Raw genomic sequence first — 19,963 nt, forward strand, 5'->3', positions numbered from 1 at the left:
GAGGTAAGGCACAAAAACTAGTGCTTTTAATAAGCAGGCATGGAAACATACTGGGATGGTAAGAAAACCATATACATCTGACTAAAATTAAACATCATTTGGGGAAATTTTCAAATTAGCTTTAACCTGACTTGCATGGTGCCACTGCTACTGAAAATCTCTTGGTGACCAGGCTTTATAAACAAATCTAAAGATAATCAAGAAAAATTAATGATAATGTGTTTTCTTTTTAAATTAGAAAATTATTTTGCTTCAGATAGATGCCTATGGAAATAAATATATATTATACAATATTCATGGTTATTACAGAGATAGTTAATCTATTCAACATAATAATTAAAACTTTGTCTTCTTTCAATGCAAATAGGACTATGTTTTCCAAAAGAGAATGAGAATAAATTTGATATAATTAAAATATACAAAACATATTTTAATAACATATACATAAATAATAAATAAATATATGCACATACAAAAATATAAAAGTAGTGATTATTGCTTGACATATTACAAGTAAAATTCGCTGGTGAAAAAATGAGGTGGGTATTTAAAGAATAATGGCAGAAGAAAAGAATTTTCATTTTACTAGCAGTATATTTAACAAGTAGTTTTAAAAACTGGCTGATATTCCTTCAGAAATGCTTTTTTCTCACTCCTAAGGAATAGATAACAGAGGATGGACACATTCAATAGATTCCTTATTCTATTTTTTAAAATCAAAATTTTAATTTAAAACATGTTAATGCAACATGGAAAATGGCAGGGTGGAATTCCTGCAAGACAATGTTCCATGTTGCAGTTAAATGTCATAATGCCCTAATTTCTAATTGGGTAGACTAATAAAACAAAGTATAAAAAGCTATTACATTGCACAGAATTTGCTTCACTGTTTTATTATAGATTTCCTTTACCTGCAGATGGCTGGGAAGCATTCTTGAAGTCCCTTCTTTTTAACTAAAGATCCTTCAAGACAGTACATTATAATGTCCATCACCTTTGGGAGAAAAAGTCACAGATCTGGCATTATTTTCCAATAGTTTATTTAATTGTTTTACCAAAAATATTTTAATTCCTAATTTTGCCACTTTCTAGTATTAATGTTTATAATTTTTAAAAGTCTTTGAAATATTTTGGTTTTATGTTACATTTACCAAACATCCTGATCCTGAGAGGTCTTTTATAACAAAGTAAAACAAGTAAAACTATCAAAATCATAGTCCTCATCTGAAAGTCCATGGAATATTCCACAGTGGTAAAATCTAAAATAAATCTCCTCAATGGCTGCATAAACAATATAAATCTCATTCTGCACCCTAAATCCATTACCTCTCTATCATGGAAAGCATCAGTCCTCTAGAATCATGGGTGGTCACTGTACTGATGATCATAGTTATATAGCCTTCAAAGCTCTTTGCCTTTACCATATTGTTACTGTGCAAACTGTTCTCTTGGTACTGCTTATTTCTTTCTTCATCAGTTTATAAAAGTGTTCAAAATTATTCATTTTTAAAATATTGATATCATATTATAAATCATTCTTCTGATTCTGTTTACTGCTCTCTGATAAATACATTTAAGTCTTCCCATGTGTCTTTGAAATGATCTATTTACTCACTTCTTACTAGATAATTCCATCACATTAAAACAATATAGTCATTATTCAATTTATGGTCATCACCCTTAACTCTCAGTTTTTGTTTTGTTTTGGCCACCACAAAAAAAGCACAAAAGACTTCCAAGTACAGAACTATGTACATATATGCACTTTCCACTTTCTTTGGCCACTTTTGGGTACTGGCCTTGTAGGGACATTGCTGGGTCAAAGGGCATGCACTGTTCAGTAACTTTCTGTGTATACACATGATTATAAATGGCATGGGCTTCTTCTCTTGAGAATTACCTGTATTTTTTACTTAGTAATTGAGGAATTAATTTCTCTTATCCTTATTAATGTGAATCAGTTCCATATATGTAATATCATATCTACATATATATTCAGAGAAACTTGTCATAGATTTTTTACTCAAATTTTTACTCAATTGTTTTCCTACCTTACAAAAATTGCACTGAAAAAATGGATAAAAGAAATTAAGACTTTAGATTAACATTTCACAGCTTATACAAATATAAGTGCCAAATGGGTATGTAAAAGTAACATCATAAAATAGAGAAAATTAAATGTTTTTCTATAAGCAAGCTAAATATTAAATATTTATTTTTATTAAATATATTTATTAAATAGAAATATTACTTATAATTAATAAACTAATAAAATATAATATAATAAATATTATATATGAATATAATAAAAATAAAAATAAAGTTGATAAAAATACTATTTATTAACTATAAATATTAAATAGAAAAATTAAAGAGGAAGCCATGTTTACTTTTAAAGGCAATTAACATCTACAGATTGGAGGAGCAACATTGAGGTATTATAATTTCAGAATGGATATTGTATTTGTTTTATTTAAAAATATGGATATACATGAGAAAATATATTGAAAAATTTGGTCTAGCCTATAAACTATGAATGGACATTGTCACTTACCTTATTTAAACTAGAAATTTAAACAATAAAAACTTTGGAAATGATGGAAAATTCAAATAAATATAATCAACTCAATTTGATATAAATCCTAAATATTATACATAAACATATACTCCTTTAAAGAAAATCCATTTAGTTGCATTTTATCATTGCACTGGAACATGTTATCGTTTTTATTTATTGGTGAAATCATGATAGTACCTCAACAAGAAGATCCACAACGTCTGTGGGCATTTTTTCAATAAGAATTTCAATGACTCGCAGGATCTCCCCTTTTGCTCGAGCAAGAGTTGTAGTGTGGATATTCTGTTGTGACTGGGTGTTTGCTGCAAGAGCAGTATGTCTGTGGACCTACAAAAAGGATGAGATATTATATTGAACACTCTGTTAATATTTGGTCTTATGTTTCTATACACTAGGCTTTTTCTTATTGCATCTTTTGACAAAAAATCATCAAAGACATAATAACAATTAATAATACCTCATATATAGTATATTAAGACATTCAAAGCATTTTACAAATATCTCATTTTCTTTTCATAATGACCCTGGGAGGTAGATGTCATTATTATTATTCTTATTTTATAAGTGAGGTAACTGAGGGATATGGAGGATGAAGGATTTACCCAGAGTCACATATAAGAAACACTTACAAGATGTAGACTTTGGTCTTCCTGAGTCAGTATTGTTAAGATTAAAAATGATAAAGACTGATATAATAAGAGAAATTAGTAGTTTAATTAAAACCATGACCATGTTAGTAAAATATATATAAGACTGTGCCTATCTTTTATATATCTTTTTATATCTATTTTATATCTTTTAAACATCCCCACGCCCAAAGAACCTGAAACCGGAAACCCAATGGAATCACGGGAAATAGAGTCTGATAGTCCCCATGTATCCATAGAAAATTCCCATTTCCAAATATACATTTCCCCCTGAGATCCGGCAAAAAAAAAAAAAGGTTGGCCCTTTTTTCTTCACTGGATCTGTAAACATAGACAACTTCTAAATTTCAGGAATTTGGGGGATAAAAGAAATGGATAAACAAATGGATAAACTAGCCGCATTGACAAAAAAAACAATTTGGGGGCAGTCCCCTATTGGCATAATAGAGTACATTCAAAACAAATTGCATTCAGCTTGTTTAACTCCCCATAGTTCAAAATCAACAGCACCCAAAGTTCAATTTTGGTCTTCATGATCCAGTGAAAGGTCTTTAGGCATCTTTTGGTGCCTTCATTAAACAGGTTCGTCATCTGGATTCTGGGGAGATGGCAAAATCCTTATCCTGAAATTATTCTCAAAAGAATTTAAAAACATACATTTCCTTCTAAGAATCATACATTTCCCCCTGAAATTACTCTTAAAAGAGTTAAATATACATATATTTTAACATTTTCTATTTTTTTTAACTTAATACACATCCCATCCCCCTGAGGAAAATTCTAAACACACCTTTTTTCTTGAAAAGGGTACCTCAGGTCAGCTAAGGATGAGTGGCTGAGTCATGGGGGTTGTATGAAATCATTTGGCAAAATAAAAAGAATAAAATTCAAGAAAAAAGAAGGAAAAATTAACTTGTGAATGAATTGTAAAATGTGCAAAAAATGTAGGGAAAATAAACTTATAACAGGCCTTTGAATCAAGGCCCAATGAAAGTGATTTAAGCAGTTTGCTATTACCCATTCAGGGCCAGGACAAGGGAAATGTCTCTCTCTGATCTGATTTGCCTTCAACTTCTCAGGGAATGAGCCAATAAATAACCAATCTTAGGTGCTTTACTAGGAATCTAAGTTAAAGGGGATCCTCGTCCTCTAAAATGTTAGAAAAGACTGGAACTCCAAAAAAACTCAAACCCAGTTTCAAGCCCTTCAATATTGGCATAGAACTCCTGCAATCCATGCAGATTCTCAGTCAGATTCTCTTTGACCTTGTGCTTTCTTAGCACGATTAATGGCTCTTGCATTCCCTTCTCCTGGAATCAGCCAGAAAGGCATAAAATTACAGTCTCATAGGCTCCTCAGGCATTTGCATTAAGCTTATATCACTGTAAAATAAATTTTAAAAAAGGGTAAATAATGATTATATATGTACTTCCAGTACAAGATGAGAAAAAGGAAAAATCAATTGCTCTAATAAAAAAAAGAATGTTTTAAAAATCAAAAAATATATATAGCTTAGAACTAGAAGGGTTTTGTTACCCAAAAATGAGATTTTCTGTGAGAGAAAATGGATCTTACAAATAGCAGATTCACAATGCACATTCAAATAGAATACCATAATTTCTAATAGCACATTTCAAAACAATAAACAATGTTGTTTAAAAAATCATATACTTGTTATAACTTTTAAATCTTGGCTAAGAGTTTCTCAACAACCTCTTACTGCTTTCATATCAAAATCTGATATTTAAAAAAATCTTCTGGTCTAAATTACCTCAAGAATTCTAGATCCTTCTAATAAAAGTATACAGGAGCTCCTTGGCTTCCTGTTTTAAAAAAAAATCCTGGGTAGGAAATTTTCATGCTTCTACCCATTTAAGGCAATATTTTTTTTTAATAAAATATATAAAAGCTTATCCTTTCAGACAACAATTCTTTGGGATCTAGAGTAAAAGTTAAAAGACCACTTGAATTAGAGGTGGCCCACAGGAAATGACAAGAGACGCTATCTTTTTAAATACGTGGGTTACAACCTGGTAAAGTTAGTTCAGGAGTGGAAGGAGTTCAGAAGTTCAAGAGTTCAGGAGTTCCGGCTTTGGACTTGGGCTGAAGGTGCTTCGACTGAGACCTCAGAATGCTTCTACTCTGAATTGTCACATGGGTAAGTTAGGCTGACTTCCTTGGGCTACCTTGGCGTTTCCAGACTCTGCCTTAAGTAGGCTGATAGCCTCTCTGATTTCTAAAGTCTTGTGGCTTGTAACCTAGTTTAATTAGTCTTTTAAGTCTCTCTCTCTGTCCAGGCCTCTCCAGGCCTGGACTGGCCTCTCCCTCTCTCTATTTACCTACCTTTTACCTTCCTAATTGTAAATAAACTACCTTAAACTGGATGCTGACTTGGGTCTATTTTAAATTATGGAATCAATCTGAATTGTTGATTCCTGGTGGCCATATTTTAAATAAATATCTATAAATACCTAAAATCTCTCTCTTACAGTATCTACCCAGTCACCTCTTTAGGTTAGGTGAGGAAATATTTTAAAAATCAACTAATAAAAATCACTAACTTCTAGATTTACATCAGAACATATGACTTACTAAGCAATATTAACAAAATACAATTTTTTATGCCTACCATTTATAGACTTAGCACAAAACCAAGGACACAAAAGACATCCAAAGCATGCTGGTCGGATTGTCAGGCAATGTAAACCTTCATTTATAGGTCTGTGTACATTTTTCACAAGAAAGTGGATAGGTAAAAACCTTTTAATGAACTACTGAAATTATTAAATGTCATACACTTATATTAATGTACATTATACATGCAATATACATGTAGAGATATGGCAGAAAATACTAACACCATTCACAAAACGAGATTGAGTAGAAGTATAAGATGAATTTGTGATGGGATTTTAGTCAAAGGTGAGGTTTTTCTTTTTAAGGATACAACAAATTTAATATGAATTACAAGAAGGCATCAATGTTTACATGTATTTATTATGGTTAAATATACAATAGAAGTTAGATAGGATTAATTAGAAGACATTATTTAAGTGAAAACATCAGCTCATTTTTGTGTAATACTTTAAGATTTACAAAGTGTTCTATCAATGACAACTCTCCCAGGCTACAGAGTATTAGCATAGTAGTCTGAGTGCTAATACTCCCTTATTACAAATGAGGAATGTGAAAGTGGTAAACATTAAATGACTTGTTCACAGTTTTGTTGTTGTTTTTCAGTTGTGTCCAACTCTTTGTGACCTCATTTGGGTTATCCTGGCAAAGATACTGGAATGGTTTGCTATATTCTTCTTTAGCACATATTATAGATGAGGAAATATAGGCAACCAAGGTTAAGTGAGTTGCCCAAGGTCAAACAGCTGGTAAGTGTTTGTGGTCAGATTAGAACTCAAGAAGAGTCTTCTTGATTCTAGGCACTCTATCCACTGTGCCACCTACCTGTCCTGTTCTTAGCTACACGATAGCAAAGCCAGGATTAAAATTCTATTCTTCTGAATTAAAATCCAGTGATTTTTCTACTATATCCTACAATGCCTTTCTAAAAAATTTTAAATGTTGAAAAGTAAGCAAAAAACAATCACATAATTATAGTACTTCGGATACAAAGGCAAAAAAGCCTTTGTTATAATTGTTATATAATATGTTATAATTGGAAGCTTAAGCTATAACTGGGAGGTCAAAGAAGGGACAAGAAGCAACATGTACAAAAGTATATAACAACCCTTTTTTGTTATAGCAAAACACTTGAATCAAAGTGGGTGACAATGAAATGAGGGATGGCTAAACAAATTATGGTATGTGAATGTGATGAAATATTGTTTCATGAGAAAAAATGGCATTCAGAGAAACCTAGCAAGACCTGTATGAACTAATACAGATTTGAGTGGAAAAGGAAGGAAAACAACTTGGGAAGAACTCAGATCAATACAATGACCAATCATGATTTCAAAACACTGAAATCCCTCCTCTCCTGGCAGAGGGTGATGGGATAGAGATAAAGAATGAGACATAACACCTTCAGACAAAGTCAATGTGTTGATTTGCTTGCTTGATTATATTTATTTGTTACAAGGGAGAAGCTTCCAAGGAGATGGGAATGAAAGGATGATGAGTAGTGATAGCAATTTAAAAAAAAAGAAAGAAAGCAAGAAGGAAAAGGAAATTAATAAAATATTTTTAGAAAAAAGCAAAGGGAAATTTAGATAATAATACAAACTATTAGTAAAGTTTTGAAACTAATATGTTAAATTTAGTATACAGTTTAAAACTGTACATAACAAATTCAGTTTTCTATACAAATCCTCTTCTTGGTCATGTGAAATGTTTGTGTCAGTTTGTGTTTCTTTAATTTATGATAAATATTTTTTTAAAGAGAAATAATTGGAAAAGGAGCAAAGTGAGAGGAAGATATCTAAGCGGGGAAAGATACAGTCAGATTTATCTTAACTGTCACATTCATCTCTGGTTGTATGAATTTATTTCTCAAGGAAGTGGCCAATACTAGTGCTCAAGGAAACACCGGGACAAGAAGAAAATGTAATTATAGGGGCAAATGAATGTATAGAAATACAAAGAGCAGAAATGAGTTGATGGAAGAAAGAAAACAATGGCTACGGAAGAAAGATAGGGACATGACTGGGGGAAGTTGGATCAAAGAAGAAAAGAAAGATAGAGTTATATTGATTGTGCTCAGCAAAAGACACTTGAGCTGAAGAATGTGGTAATTTTGTGGGGGAAACTGTCCATATCAGAGATTCCTGTACCACCAAAGAAAACTCCTACTTTGAAATTCTGCATATGAAGTTTTACTTGCATATTGGATCCACCTCTTTGATGCCTTTTCCTACATGGATTGTTACAGCAAAAGCAATGGAAGCAAGATAAAAAGGTAAATCAGAGGGAGAGAAATACCACTGCATTTCTCAGGAATCAGGAAGACCTTTAGCTACAGTACCTTCAGTGTTCTACCAAAATTGCATAAACCTGTGCCTTTTTTTCTAAGTTACTTCTCCAAAAAATCAGGGAAGAACCTCTAGGTGAACTTGAATCAAAATCAGCCAGAGTTTAATTTGGAGGGGGAAGGGGCACTTGGAAAATAAATGGAGATAGAATATAGTGTAAAGTTTAGTGAAACTGCAAAAGGAGACCTCGGCTTGGGATATGATCAAGTAGGGATTTGTAAACCACAAAGTCTCTGAGTCTCAGTTTCTCTTTCTGGAAAATAGGTATAACAGGATAAGGGACTGTATCTGCATTAATTTCTGTCTCCAGCACTTACATAGCAGACACTTAAATGCTTGTGGATTTGACTTTACACACTACCTAGCTCATAGGGTAGTTGTGAAGAAAGCATTTTGTGAACTTTAAGGCACTATTAAAATGTAGAACTAATATTAGAAATGTTAAAAACAAAATTGTAGGGGAAAATATTTATCTGTTGGTTATATTTACATGTAACATCATCATTTTGTTAGCCTAGATTTAAATGACTGAGTCTAATTTTCACCTAAATGGGCCTCCATTTTTTCAACTGTAAAATGAAAAGATTGGACTAGATAGCCTTTAGAGTACCTTTGAAGCCCTAATATGGCAATAAGATGATATAGTGAATAAAGTGCTGGGTCTGGAGTCAGGGATACTCATCTTCCTGAGCTCAAATCTAGCCTCTGATCCTTCCTAAGTCAATCTATAAACTGTGTGATCCTGGGCAAGTTACATTACCCTGTTTAAGTCAGTTCTTTATCTCTAAAATGAGTTGGAGAAGGAAATGGCAAACCAATATCTTTGTCAAGAAAACCCCAAATGGAATCATAAAGAATCAGACACAACTAAACAACAAATATTATGGGATATTCATGGAAATACATAAATTACATAAGTTGAAAGACTATGTAGAGTGATGGTCATGAAGTTAATCTCAAAACCAAGAAGATTTCACTTGAAGTTTATCTCTGATACATACTAGCTTTTGATTGAGAAGTCACAACTTCGCTGTTGAGTACTGAGTTCCTTCTCTAAGCTACAGAGAAAGTACTGACCTAAACTGGTAGAGAACTCCAAAAGTTCTCCCATATCAATGAACTGACAAATTCCTGTCCTGTATTGTTTTTCCCATCAGATTGTGAATTCTTTGAGGGCAGGGACTATCTCTTGTTACTTTTGTACCCCCAATTTAGCTCAATCCTGGCACATTTGCTGTTATTTAGTCATTTTTGCCCATATAGCTAGTGTCTGTGGCCAGATTTGAACTTGGGAAGAGGACTCACAGTATCACCTAGCTGCACTTTGATAGTGCTTAATAAATGTTTAATGACTGATTATTGATTAATTGTCCCTAACCCAGTGTTACTAACTCAGTAAATGTTTAGGTTTTTTCATTCATTTATTCAAAAAAGTATTTACTGGGTTTTCAAACAGAGATAGCTCTAGGGGTAGACCAAGTCTAAGATTCTATGAATTCACAAACTGGTATTCTTGAGGGTTTTACTCCATACAGTGGTTCCCACCTTATCTGAGGTTTCATTTTTTTTCAGTTACCTGTGGTCATTCCAGGGAAAAGAGGGAAGCAAGAAGGAGGCTTTCACCAGATAATGGAGAATGTCAGCATGATTCAAGGACACACAAAGACCAGGACCCAAGGGTCTACCTCAGGGGTCGGCAACGTATGGCTCTCAAGCCATATTTGGCTCTTTTGAGGGCCAGATATGGCTCTTTCTGCAGGAGCCATAAAGTCAATTTTTTTTTCAGGTCACTGTTACAGGAGTGCACACTGTGAGCACTGTACAGCTCTCATGAAATTACATTTTAAAAAATTAGCATTTATGGTTCTCACGGCCAAAAAGGTTGCTGACCCCTGGTCTACCTGAATCAGTGATCTCCCCGCTATTCTGCTTTGACCTGGAGTTTTGTTTTTTTAAAAGGGTTTTTCTTTTTCTGTGGAAGTCAGGAGGTGGGGATGGGAGATCATGGAGTGCTGAGACTGAGGGGCAGGAATGGGGAGAGAGAGCACAGTACTATATAGTAAGGTTAACATAGGTGGTTAAAAGTTAAAGTGAATAGAGAAAATTACAAAATGTAAATTAAATGGTTTTGATTATATTAAACTAAAAAGCTTTTGTACAAACAAAAACAATGTAGTCAAAATCAGAAGGGAAACAACAAATTGGGAAAAAATGTTTATAACGGAAAAACTCTGACAGAGGTCTAATTACTCAAATATACAAAGAGTTAAATCAATTGTATAAAAAATCAAGCCATTCCCCAATTGATAAATAGGCAAGAGACATGAATAGGCAATTTTCAGGTAAAGAAATCAAAAGTATCAATAAGCACATGAGAAAGTGTTCTCAATCTCTACTAATTAGAGAAATGCAAATCAAAAGAACTCTGAGGTATCACCTCACATCTAGCAGATTGGCTAAAATGAAAGAAGGGGAGAATAATGAATGCTGGAGGGGATGTGGCAAAATTGGGACATTAATGCATTGCTGGTGGAGTTGTGAACTGATCCAACCATTCTGGCTGGCAATTTAGAATCATGCTCAAAGGGCTATAAAAGAATGCCTGCCCTTTGATCCAGCCATACCATTGTTGGGTTTGTACCCCAAAGAGATCATAGATAAACAGACTTGTATGAAAATATTTATAGCTGCACTTTTTGTAGTGGCAAAAAACTGGAAAAGGAGGGGATGTCCTTCAATTGGGGAATGGCTGAACAAACTGTGGTATATGCTGGTGGTGGAATACTATTGTGCTAAAAGGAATAATGAACTGGAGGAGCTCCAGGCGAACTGGAAAGATCTCCAGGAACTGATGCAGAGCGAAAGGAGCAGAGCCAGAAGAACACTGTACACAGAGACTGATATACTGTGGTAAAATCGAATGTAATAGACTTCTGTACTAGCAGCAATGCAATGACCCAGGACAATTCTGAGGGATTTATGGTAAAGATGCTACCCACATTCAGAGGAAGGACTGCAGGAGAGGAAACATATAAGAAAAACAACATGTCGGGGTGGACATGATTGGGGATGTAGACTCGAAACTACCACACCAATGCAACTGACAACAATATGGAAATAGGTCTTGATTGATGACACATGATAAAACCAGTGGAAATGTGCATCGGCCATGGGGAGGGGGGGGGAGTGCAGGGGGTGAAGGGGAAAGTAGGAGCATGAATCATGTAACCATGTTAAAAATGAATATTAATAAATATTTAAATTTAAAAAAAGTTAAAGTGAAAACTGTCTGTGGTTTCAGGCATCTACTGGAGGTCTTGGGAGGTATCCTCGATACACAATGATTCTCAAAGTGGGCACTACCGCCCTCTGGTGGGTGCTGCAGCGATGCAGGAAAGCGGTGATGGCCACAGGTGCATTTATCTTTCTTATTAATTGCTATTTAAATTAAAAAAAAATAATTTCCAGGGGGCTAAGTAATATTTTTTCTGGAAAGGAGGCGGTAGGCCAAAAAAGTTTGGGAACCACTGCACAGATACATGCCCTAACATATTTATAAATCTATTACTACTGTATGAAAAACAACTCAAAGTACATATCTGACCAATACTAAGTCAGTAATATCATCTTAGCATATGAAGAACAGTAGTACACACTTATAATGAGATGAAATCAAAACATTTTAAGTATTCTGAAGCTTGCCTTCACTTCCCTTCATCTCACTCCACAAGGAATCTATCAGATCTTTGCTGAAAAGATATTACTGTTCTTTCCTTGAATTTTAAAAAGGTCAAAGTTCAAATATTCAAAGTTGAGATTAGTTGAGAGTCAAATCTTTAATTTTGACCTACAGTAGAGAAAAAACATTTAGCAATTTCAATTATATTTCTGTTTACACAACTATTGCCACAACAAACTAGTTAGTTTTTAAATAGGCAATTCCATCTTGATTATAAGCAAGTACTTGGAAAATGAGTTGTTTGTGTTCTAGCTTAACATAATTACTGAACACATAACTATTAAGTACAAGGTTATACTTAGGTTCTCAGGGGGATACAAAGATGAATGAAAATATGCAATCTTTTCTCACAAGGAAATTATAATGTAGATTATTTTAATTTAAAGTCTTGAGCTCCATGCTAGGACATCAGAACCAATAAGAATTTTTATTTAAACCCACTAGCTTTGAAAATAAAAATGTACACAGAAGTGTAATAAATTCATCAGCTAATTTTTTCTGCTGTGGACATTAATCTGTAGGTAGCCTTTAGTGTAAAAGAGCTTATTCATTCACTCATATTAATTTTGCTCCGTTAGCACTGAACAGTTATTGTTCTCTAAGGTTTAAATTTCAACATTTAAGGATTGAATGTTAAAATCAAAGTATTCCTTTGGAGAGCAAGATTCAAGGATTGCTCAAAAGCTCTTCTTACCTCCTTGGCAATAGTTGTGATGAAGGCGGGTGGTCTGGCAGTGGCAATGAGTGAGAGGGCATGTCTTGCAGAGCGGGCGGAGTCAGCTGCAGGACTCAGGGGCAGCCCCATTGTGATGCTAAACGAGGATCAGACAAAAGGGAAAAAAAGAAAAGCATTAGAAATATAGACTGAAAAGATTAGACACAGCTTATAATGTCAGTTCAAGGTCAATGGGAGCACTCAAACAGTTAGAATATAATAGACTGCCAACAATGAGCAGTGATTAGGAGTCAGGGTGTTCTAGCATCAAATACAAAATCGAATAATTAACCGTGAAGATTGAAAACAGTGTGTGCATCTGTCCAAACTGTTAAAAAAGCCTTGTTAACAAATTATCAAGCCCTAGTACTGAATAAATATCACAAAGCCCAGAATAAGGCAAGAAAGGTCAAGAAAAGTTTTTTTCTTTTATATTTTCCCTTGTAAAGTTAAAAGGAATATGTAATCAAAAGTCAAGATTTGAGATATTAAAACCAAAGTTCTTTAAACAGCATCAATGCCCAGAAAAACATCAGCAAAGAAATAAAAGGGACACAATTATTTCTGTCCTTTGCGATGCTATGAGATGTTCTAAGTAAGACTGGCTTACCTAGACACAATGCTTAAGCAACCTGCATTTTTTGTTCTTGTTCAAAATATGTGAAGTATTTTGTAACAATATATAAGGCATGTGAATTGATACTGACATTCTAAAGAACAGAAAGGATCAGGCATAAGATACTTCAGTCATGGAAAAATAAAAGCACAATTAGCTAGTGAAATAATGATGTGTTATGTTTTGCTGCATCCCAAACCTTCTCACCCCCATCAGTTCTACTAAAATCAAAGTTACACACTTTCCTCTCTCTCTAGAAATATAACTTCCTGATCACTGCAGTAAAAACCAAACATGATGACTTCTGGTTAAAGCGTAAGCCATAAATACACATTAATTAGGTGAGGAATGTTATTACATAATGAGATAGGATTTATTTTGTAGCCTGTAATGTAAATTCATGTTTGAAAAATCATTAGAGATTAATAAAAGACTAAAGAATTTTCACTAAGATGTGGATACACATCTAACACAATTAATGCTCATTTAAAAATCTCAAAGTATAAGAATCTGTCTCCCAAATTTATCTAAAGTTCAATATTGGAACATAGATAGACACTTATAAAGGTGTTCTTAAAAAATAAAAACTCATATAGTAATTTTACAATCTCTTTTGAAAATATACTTCTAAAATACACATGAAACCACGTATATTAAAAAATACACCTGTATAATTTGCTTAACTTAATTTGGTCTTCCAAATAGATTAATATGTTTATATGTAACACTTAACATTTTATTCTTCAAACATTTAATATTCAATATCATTAAAGGCATGAGGAATGAATAAAATGAAAATTATAGCAAGAGAGAGATAAATAGACAAGTGAAAATGGGAAATGGAATAGTGAGATAAGGTCTTTTCCATACAAGAAGTCTGTTTGACTGAAAACATTGGCTTATCCCAAAAAAAATTCCAAAGAAAAATAAATATTGTTTAATGATTTTCTGAGCAGTTTCCGCATGTTCAACCTCAAAAGATTTTTATTTTCTACCTAAAATTAGTTCAGACCTTTGGATAGCATTCCTGAGCTTCACCAATTTTAACCCCAATTCAATTCAATAAATATGTACTGAGTGACTAATAAATAACTAGCATTGTGCTTTGAGTTTTATTTGAATTAGCTTAGGTTATACTAGATCACATTCATGTGCGAATGTAAATTTTTTTTAATTTCATACCAAAAATAATAAAATAAGCTGTACTAATATTTCTGTCCATGAATGTGGATAAACAAGTCCTGACAATACTAATAAAGACAAAAGAATAATGTAGTATTTGGAATTTATAATACATACAAATATTTTTCAAATCATAATAAATTTTCCTGCATCAGGCTTCATTTGGCACATTATGGCTAATCTAAGACTTTGAAAACATCTTGTATTCAACGAACACTTATTTTAGAAACTTCAAAACTTGTTTGATTCAGACTTAACTCGTGTTTCATACAGAATTAGTGTCTAAGGCGTTCCATAAATTCCCTATGGAGGATCTACCTAACATGCCTGAGACATTTTTCTTGGTCTTTTCATATGTGGTAAACACCAGGTACTTTTCTTGGTATCCTCAACATGGCTTTTGTACCTCTTTTTATGGCCATATCTATTTTGCAATTAATGCAAGCTATGGTACTTCTTACAAGCAAATGATAATTGGAAATATGATGCAGCCTACATTATACTCATCTTGTGTCTTTTCATTCCCCTTTCAATAATCTGTAATTTTGAGATCATGGTGTTTCAATAATTAAAAGCCAGGCAGCATTATTCAGAAAAAGTCATTTGAGCTAAAAAGACTTTTTTAATAGGGGTCAGATTCAGAGCTTTGAAAGTGCAATAGAATTTCCAAATTTTAATCTAGCTAAATCTTCTCTTATTTAACTCTAGGTGCAGCTCACTTTTGATTTGTGGTGCCTAATATTTAAGATTATGATTTAATGAGTTTCTAAATGAACAAAACATAACTACCACCTGAAGATACAAAGACAAAAGTAATTCTTTCCCCAAAGGATCTTACATTTTCCACTGAAGGAGAGGTTCTTAACTTGGGGTCCATGGACCCACCCCTCTCCATCATTTTAACAAGGAATTCACAGATGGATTTCAAAATGTCTATGTTCTTGGATGAGGGGGGAAAATCACATCTTTATTTTTCCTCATTTTAAACTTAAATGTGCATTTCCCTTCAATCATGAATGTAGGAAATAAAGCACTATGTATCAGTAGTGCCTGTAATTGTTACAAAGAGAAATCAGATATTCCCACATGATAGTACAGTCAAAAGTGAACTAGATGGTCATAAGAAATGACAAACAAGATGATCACAAAAAACCTGGAAAGACATATAAAGAGACACAAAGTGAAGTGAGCAGAAGAATGTTGTAATGAGCAGGAAGATGATGTACAGAGTAACAACAATAATATAAAATGGTCAATAGTAAATGACTTCACTTCCAACAAGGCAAGGATCCAAGAAAACTCCAAAAGACTCATGACAATAAAAGGATATCTACCACCCTAGAAGGAACAGAGGGCATCTGAATGCAAATTGAAACATACCATTCTTTACTCTATTTCCATCATGAATTTTTCTCTAGTGTAAGTAATATGTTTCTTCTTCCACAACCTGACAAACATGGAAATATGTATTATATGATAACATATGTACGACTTGTATTATCTGCCTTCTAGGGGAAGGGAAGAAGAGAAGGGGAAAGGCAGAAAGAGGAGGTGGAAAAGAGGGGGAGAGAGAGAGAGAGAGAGAGAGAGAGAGAGAGAGAGAGAGAGAGAGAGAGAGAGAGTGAGAGAGAGAGAGAGAGAGAGAGAGCGTGCACAGGGATTGCAAAGTAGGAGGAAATGAATATTTTTAAATTATATTGAAATCTGGAAAAAATTATTACAATTAAGAAAATCAACTGGATGTCCAACCTGATATGTGTGGTGAATACCTTGTCAAAGATTTCTCTACAGCATCAAATTCTTATATAGATTAAGTGAAAAAAAATCTTCAAAATTATTTTTTAAAAATTAACTTTAACTTATCTACATTTCAAATTCAGTGAACACTGTTTTTAAAATCTTCAAAGCTTGTCTGATTCAGAATTAACTCATTAAAGATAACTATTATATTATATAATGCATTAAAGCACATCCATGACATCATATGTTTATTTTAACTACATTTAGATAGATAGATAACTACATTTTGACAGTTGGCTTCTTTTGAATTTTCTTTTATGCATTTATGAGAATGGGGTCATCCCTTTTATCAGATGGTCAATGAAGGTCCATGATACAAGAAAAGATTAAGAATATCTACACTGGAGGAATATAACATGTAGACAAGGAAGTAAACATAAAGTATCTTCTGAAGGTATCTTCAAAAGGAAGTGAGTACTAACAATTGGGAAGACCAAGAAAATTTTCATGTAAGATGTCATACCTGCAATTCTCTTTGAAAAAAGGATTCTGTGAGGTGTAGATGGGCTTTGCTCATTATAGGTGGGAATATATCTATACTAAGTTAATGAGGAAGGTCATGAAATATGTTTGGAGAACATCTAGCGAGACAAAGTGAATGGAATGGGCACTGCATTGACTTGTACTAATGTGAAATAAAACTTGAAAGTGGAAGACAGAGAGTGAGGGGCTTTCACTTTCAGACTGAGAGCACTCTATTTTGTCCTACAAGCAAGAAGGAGCTACAGAGGACTTCTCAGTCAGGACAGCAGTAGTAATAGGGTCAGATCTGTTTTAAAGATATCAATTTGGGGGGGCAGCTGGGTAACTCTGTGGATTGAGAGACAGGCCTAGATATGGGAGGTCCTAGGTTCAAATCTGGCCTCAGACACTTCCCAGCTGTGTGACCCTGGGCAAGTCACTTGACTCCCATTGCCTACCCTTACCACTCTTCTGCCTTGGAGCCAATACACAGTATTGACCCCAAGAAAGAAGGCAAGGGTTTAAAAATAAACAAACAAACAAACAAATAAATAAAGATAAAGATATCAATTTGGCAATAGGTGTGTGGAGGATGGTCTGGAAAAGGTAACAATGTAAGATAGGGAGACTAATTAGGAGATCTAGACTAATTAGAATAGTCTAGGTGAGAGGTAATGAGAACTCATACTAGAGTAGAAAGGAGAGATGGAGTGGATGCAAAAGACATTGTGGACAAAATTTGGCAACTGGTAAGATATGTGAGGGGAATAAGGATGTAAGAAATAAGGTAGTTTGGAGGGCAGATGAATTTAGGGGGAAAATAATGAATTCCATTTTATATATGTTGAATTTGAGATCTCAAAGTAGATTCAGAGGTAACCCAAAGGGAGTTGGTAATAAGAAAGTGGCAATAAGAATAGAGATTAGGGCTAAATATATAGATTTTAGAGTAATCTACATAAAGTTGGCCTTGAACCCTTGGGAATTAAGATCATTAAGATAGAGAGAAAAGGGCCCAGACAAAGAGATTTAGCAGTTGCTCACCTTTAGTGATGGGAAAGAAGAAAAATTATCTAGAAAAAGCAATTGAGTGGTCAGACAGATAAATGTATTGATTGAATAGTTTAATAAATGGTTTGTTCAAATGCAAACCCCAACATGGACATGATACATTCTTCATCTGTTTGGTTGCTCCTAAATGAACCACAATCACAATCTCTTGACTAGATATGGGTCTTCTTGAGGAGGCCTCATTTCTACGTGACACCAAAATATACCACTCAGTCAATTAAATTTTCCCTACTTTTCCCTATTTTCATCCGTGACATGATTTTTCTCTTCAGCCACCCAGGTTCTAACTCTCATAGTGATTTCTCAGAATTAGAGTTAATAAATATTTACCAAGTCGCTATGTGCCAGGCACTATGCTCAAATATGGAAATACAAAGAAAGGCACAAATAACAGTTAAGGAGCTCACAATCACCCATATTCAGTCACCAAACACTATCAGTTCTTTCTTTGAAATGACTCTCAATGTCCAAATGATCATTTTAATCACTAATATACACTTGATTTAAGTAAAATTCTACTAACCAGTCTCTTTACCCTACTCTACCTTCAAAACTATCTTTCATATTGACAAATGGAATAATTTACCTAAAACTTCATTTTTTAAATGCTACTAACTCCTTTGCTAAAGAATCTCTAATGGGGTCAAAAATAAACCATCCAAACTTCTCTTCATTATCCTCCTCAAATCAATCCACCAGGGGCAGCTGGGTAGCTCAGTGGATTGAGAGCCAGGCCTAGAGACAGGAGGTCCTAGGTTCAAATCTGGCCTCAGACACTTCCCAGCTGTGTGACCCTGGGCAAGTCACTTGACCCCCATTGCCTACCCTTACCACTCTTCCACCTATAAGTCAATACACAGAAGTTAAGGGTTTAAAATTTAAAAAAAAAGTGTAATAAAAAAATCAATCCACCACACGTACCCAACTTTGTTTCCTAATACTTCTCTATATAAACCTTAAACATTCAATGATGATTTATAGTATTTATAGGTGTAGAGTTATAAGGGACCTCAGAAAGGCAGAGCCAAGATTGTGGAAGGAATAGGAGGAAGAAAGAGAACCCAGCTCCCTTACCACACTTCCTCCAGAAATATCTAGAAAATATACCAGACTGAATTTTGATCAGAAAATACGGGGAAAAAAAGTTGCAATGAATCATTTTTTTCAATTCAGGGTGGCTCACAGAGACAAGGAGAGAAGTCTCTAAACAATGAGCATGGGACCTAGCAAGAAGCATGCTGTGTAAAACATTCCAATGGCTAGATAGTGAAAAAGGGCTAGGACTGGATACTAAGGCAGAAAACACTAAGGCAGGAAGAGATCCCAGAGATCTCAAGGGATCCCAGAGATCTCAAGGGATCCCATAAACTAGCACAAACTGCAGAAATGGTTGCCATCTGGAAGTTCTGTTGCCCACTACACAGTTCTGGGTCTCATCTAGGGCGGATTGAGAAAGGGATTTTCACCTAGGGGTAGCAAAGGAGTGGGTCCTAGCTGGATATTGATTAACAGTTTCAGAAATAAACTAATTTGTGTGGCTTTGATCATTGAAAGAGAGACTTTAGAGGTCATCTAGACCAAATAATCATTTTTTGCACGGAGAAACTGAAGCCCAGAGAAATGATTCAAATGTAGCAGAGATAGGATTTGAACCCAGGACTCCTGTCTCCAAATCTAGTACTATTCCCACTACAAATGAGTGCTCTGTCTGGCTAATTCAGATTATGAATGACACTATGTTATGCTAACCAATCACATAACCTTCAAGTAGCTGGCATCATCCCATTATAATAATTTATTCTTTGCTCTAATCTTAAAACTAAATAGAATGCATAAACTGGTTACAAATTCTACAAATATATATTTGTAGCATTTTTTGAGATAGCAAACAACTGGAAAAAAGTAAAATTCCATTAATTGAAGAATGGTAAGCAAATTGTAGTACATGGATATAATGTAATATTACTTCACTGTAAGAAAGAGCTAATGTGAAGAATTCAGAGAAGCATAGAAACACTTAACAGAATCATAGATTTTGAGAATTATCCTCAGTGGCTTTCTTTTTCATATGAAAAGAATTTCAAAACTGGACTGTATCCAATTTTACAGTCAAATTAAAAAACACAACCATAATAAACACAATATACATTACAAATAAGAAATGTGTATAG

At 34.0% G+C, this 19,963-nt stretch overlaps 1 protein-coding gene across 2 annotated transcripts in view; it reads right to left on the reverse strand.

Annotated features, from left to right (window-relative positions):
- Positions 1-19,963, reverse strand: part of WDR7 (WD repeat domain 7) — a 486,248-nt gene that overhangs the window by 100,622 nt on the left and 365,663 nt on the right. For both annotated transcript variants that reach the window (XM_044664595.1, XM_044664587.1), the window contains 3 exons: positions 12,641-12,758; positions 2,756-2,905; positions 912-994 (listed from right to left, as the gene is read on the reverse strand). In XM_044664595.1, coding sequence (XP_044520530.1) covers positions 912-994; positions 2,756-2,905; positions 12,641-12,758 — 351 coding nt within the window. The remainder of the gene's footprint in view (positions 1-911; positions 995-2,755; positions 2,906-12,640; positions 12,759-19,963) is intronic.

This window comes from Gracilinanus agilis, chromosome 1 (assembly GCF_016433145.1).
Source record: "Gracilinanus agilis isolate LMUSP501 chromosome 1, AgileGrace, whole genome shotgun sequence".
Taxonomy (NCBI): domain Eukaryota; kingdom Metazoa; phylum Chordata; class Mammalia; order Didelphimorphia; family Didelphidae; genus Gracilinanus; species Gracilinanus agilis.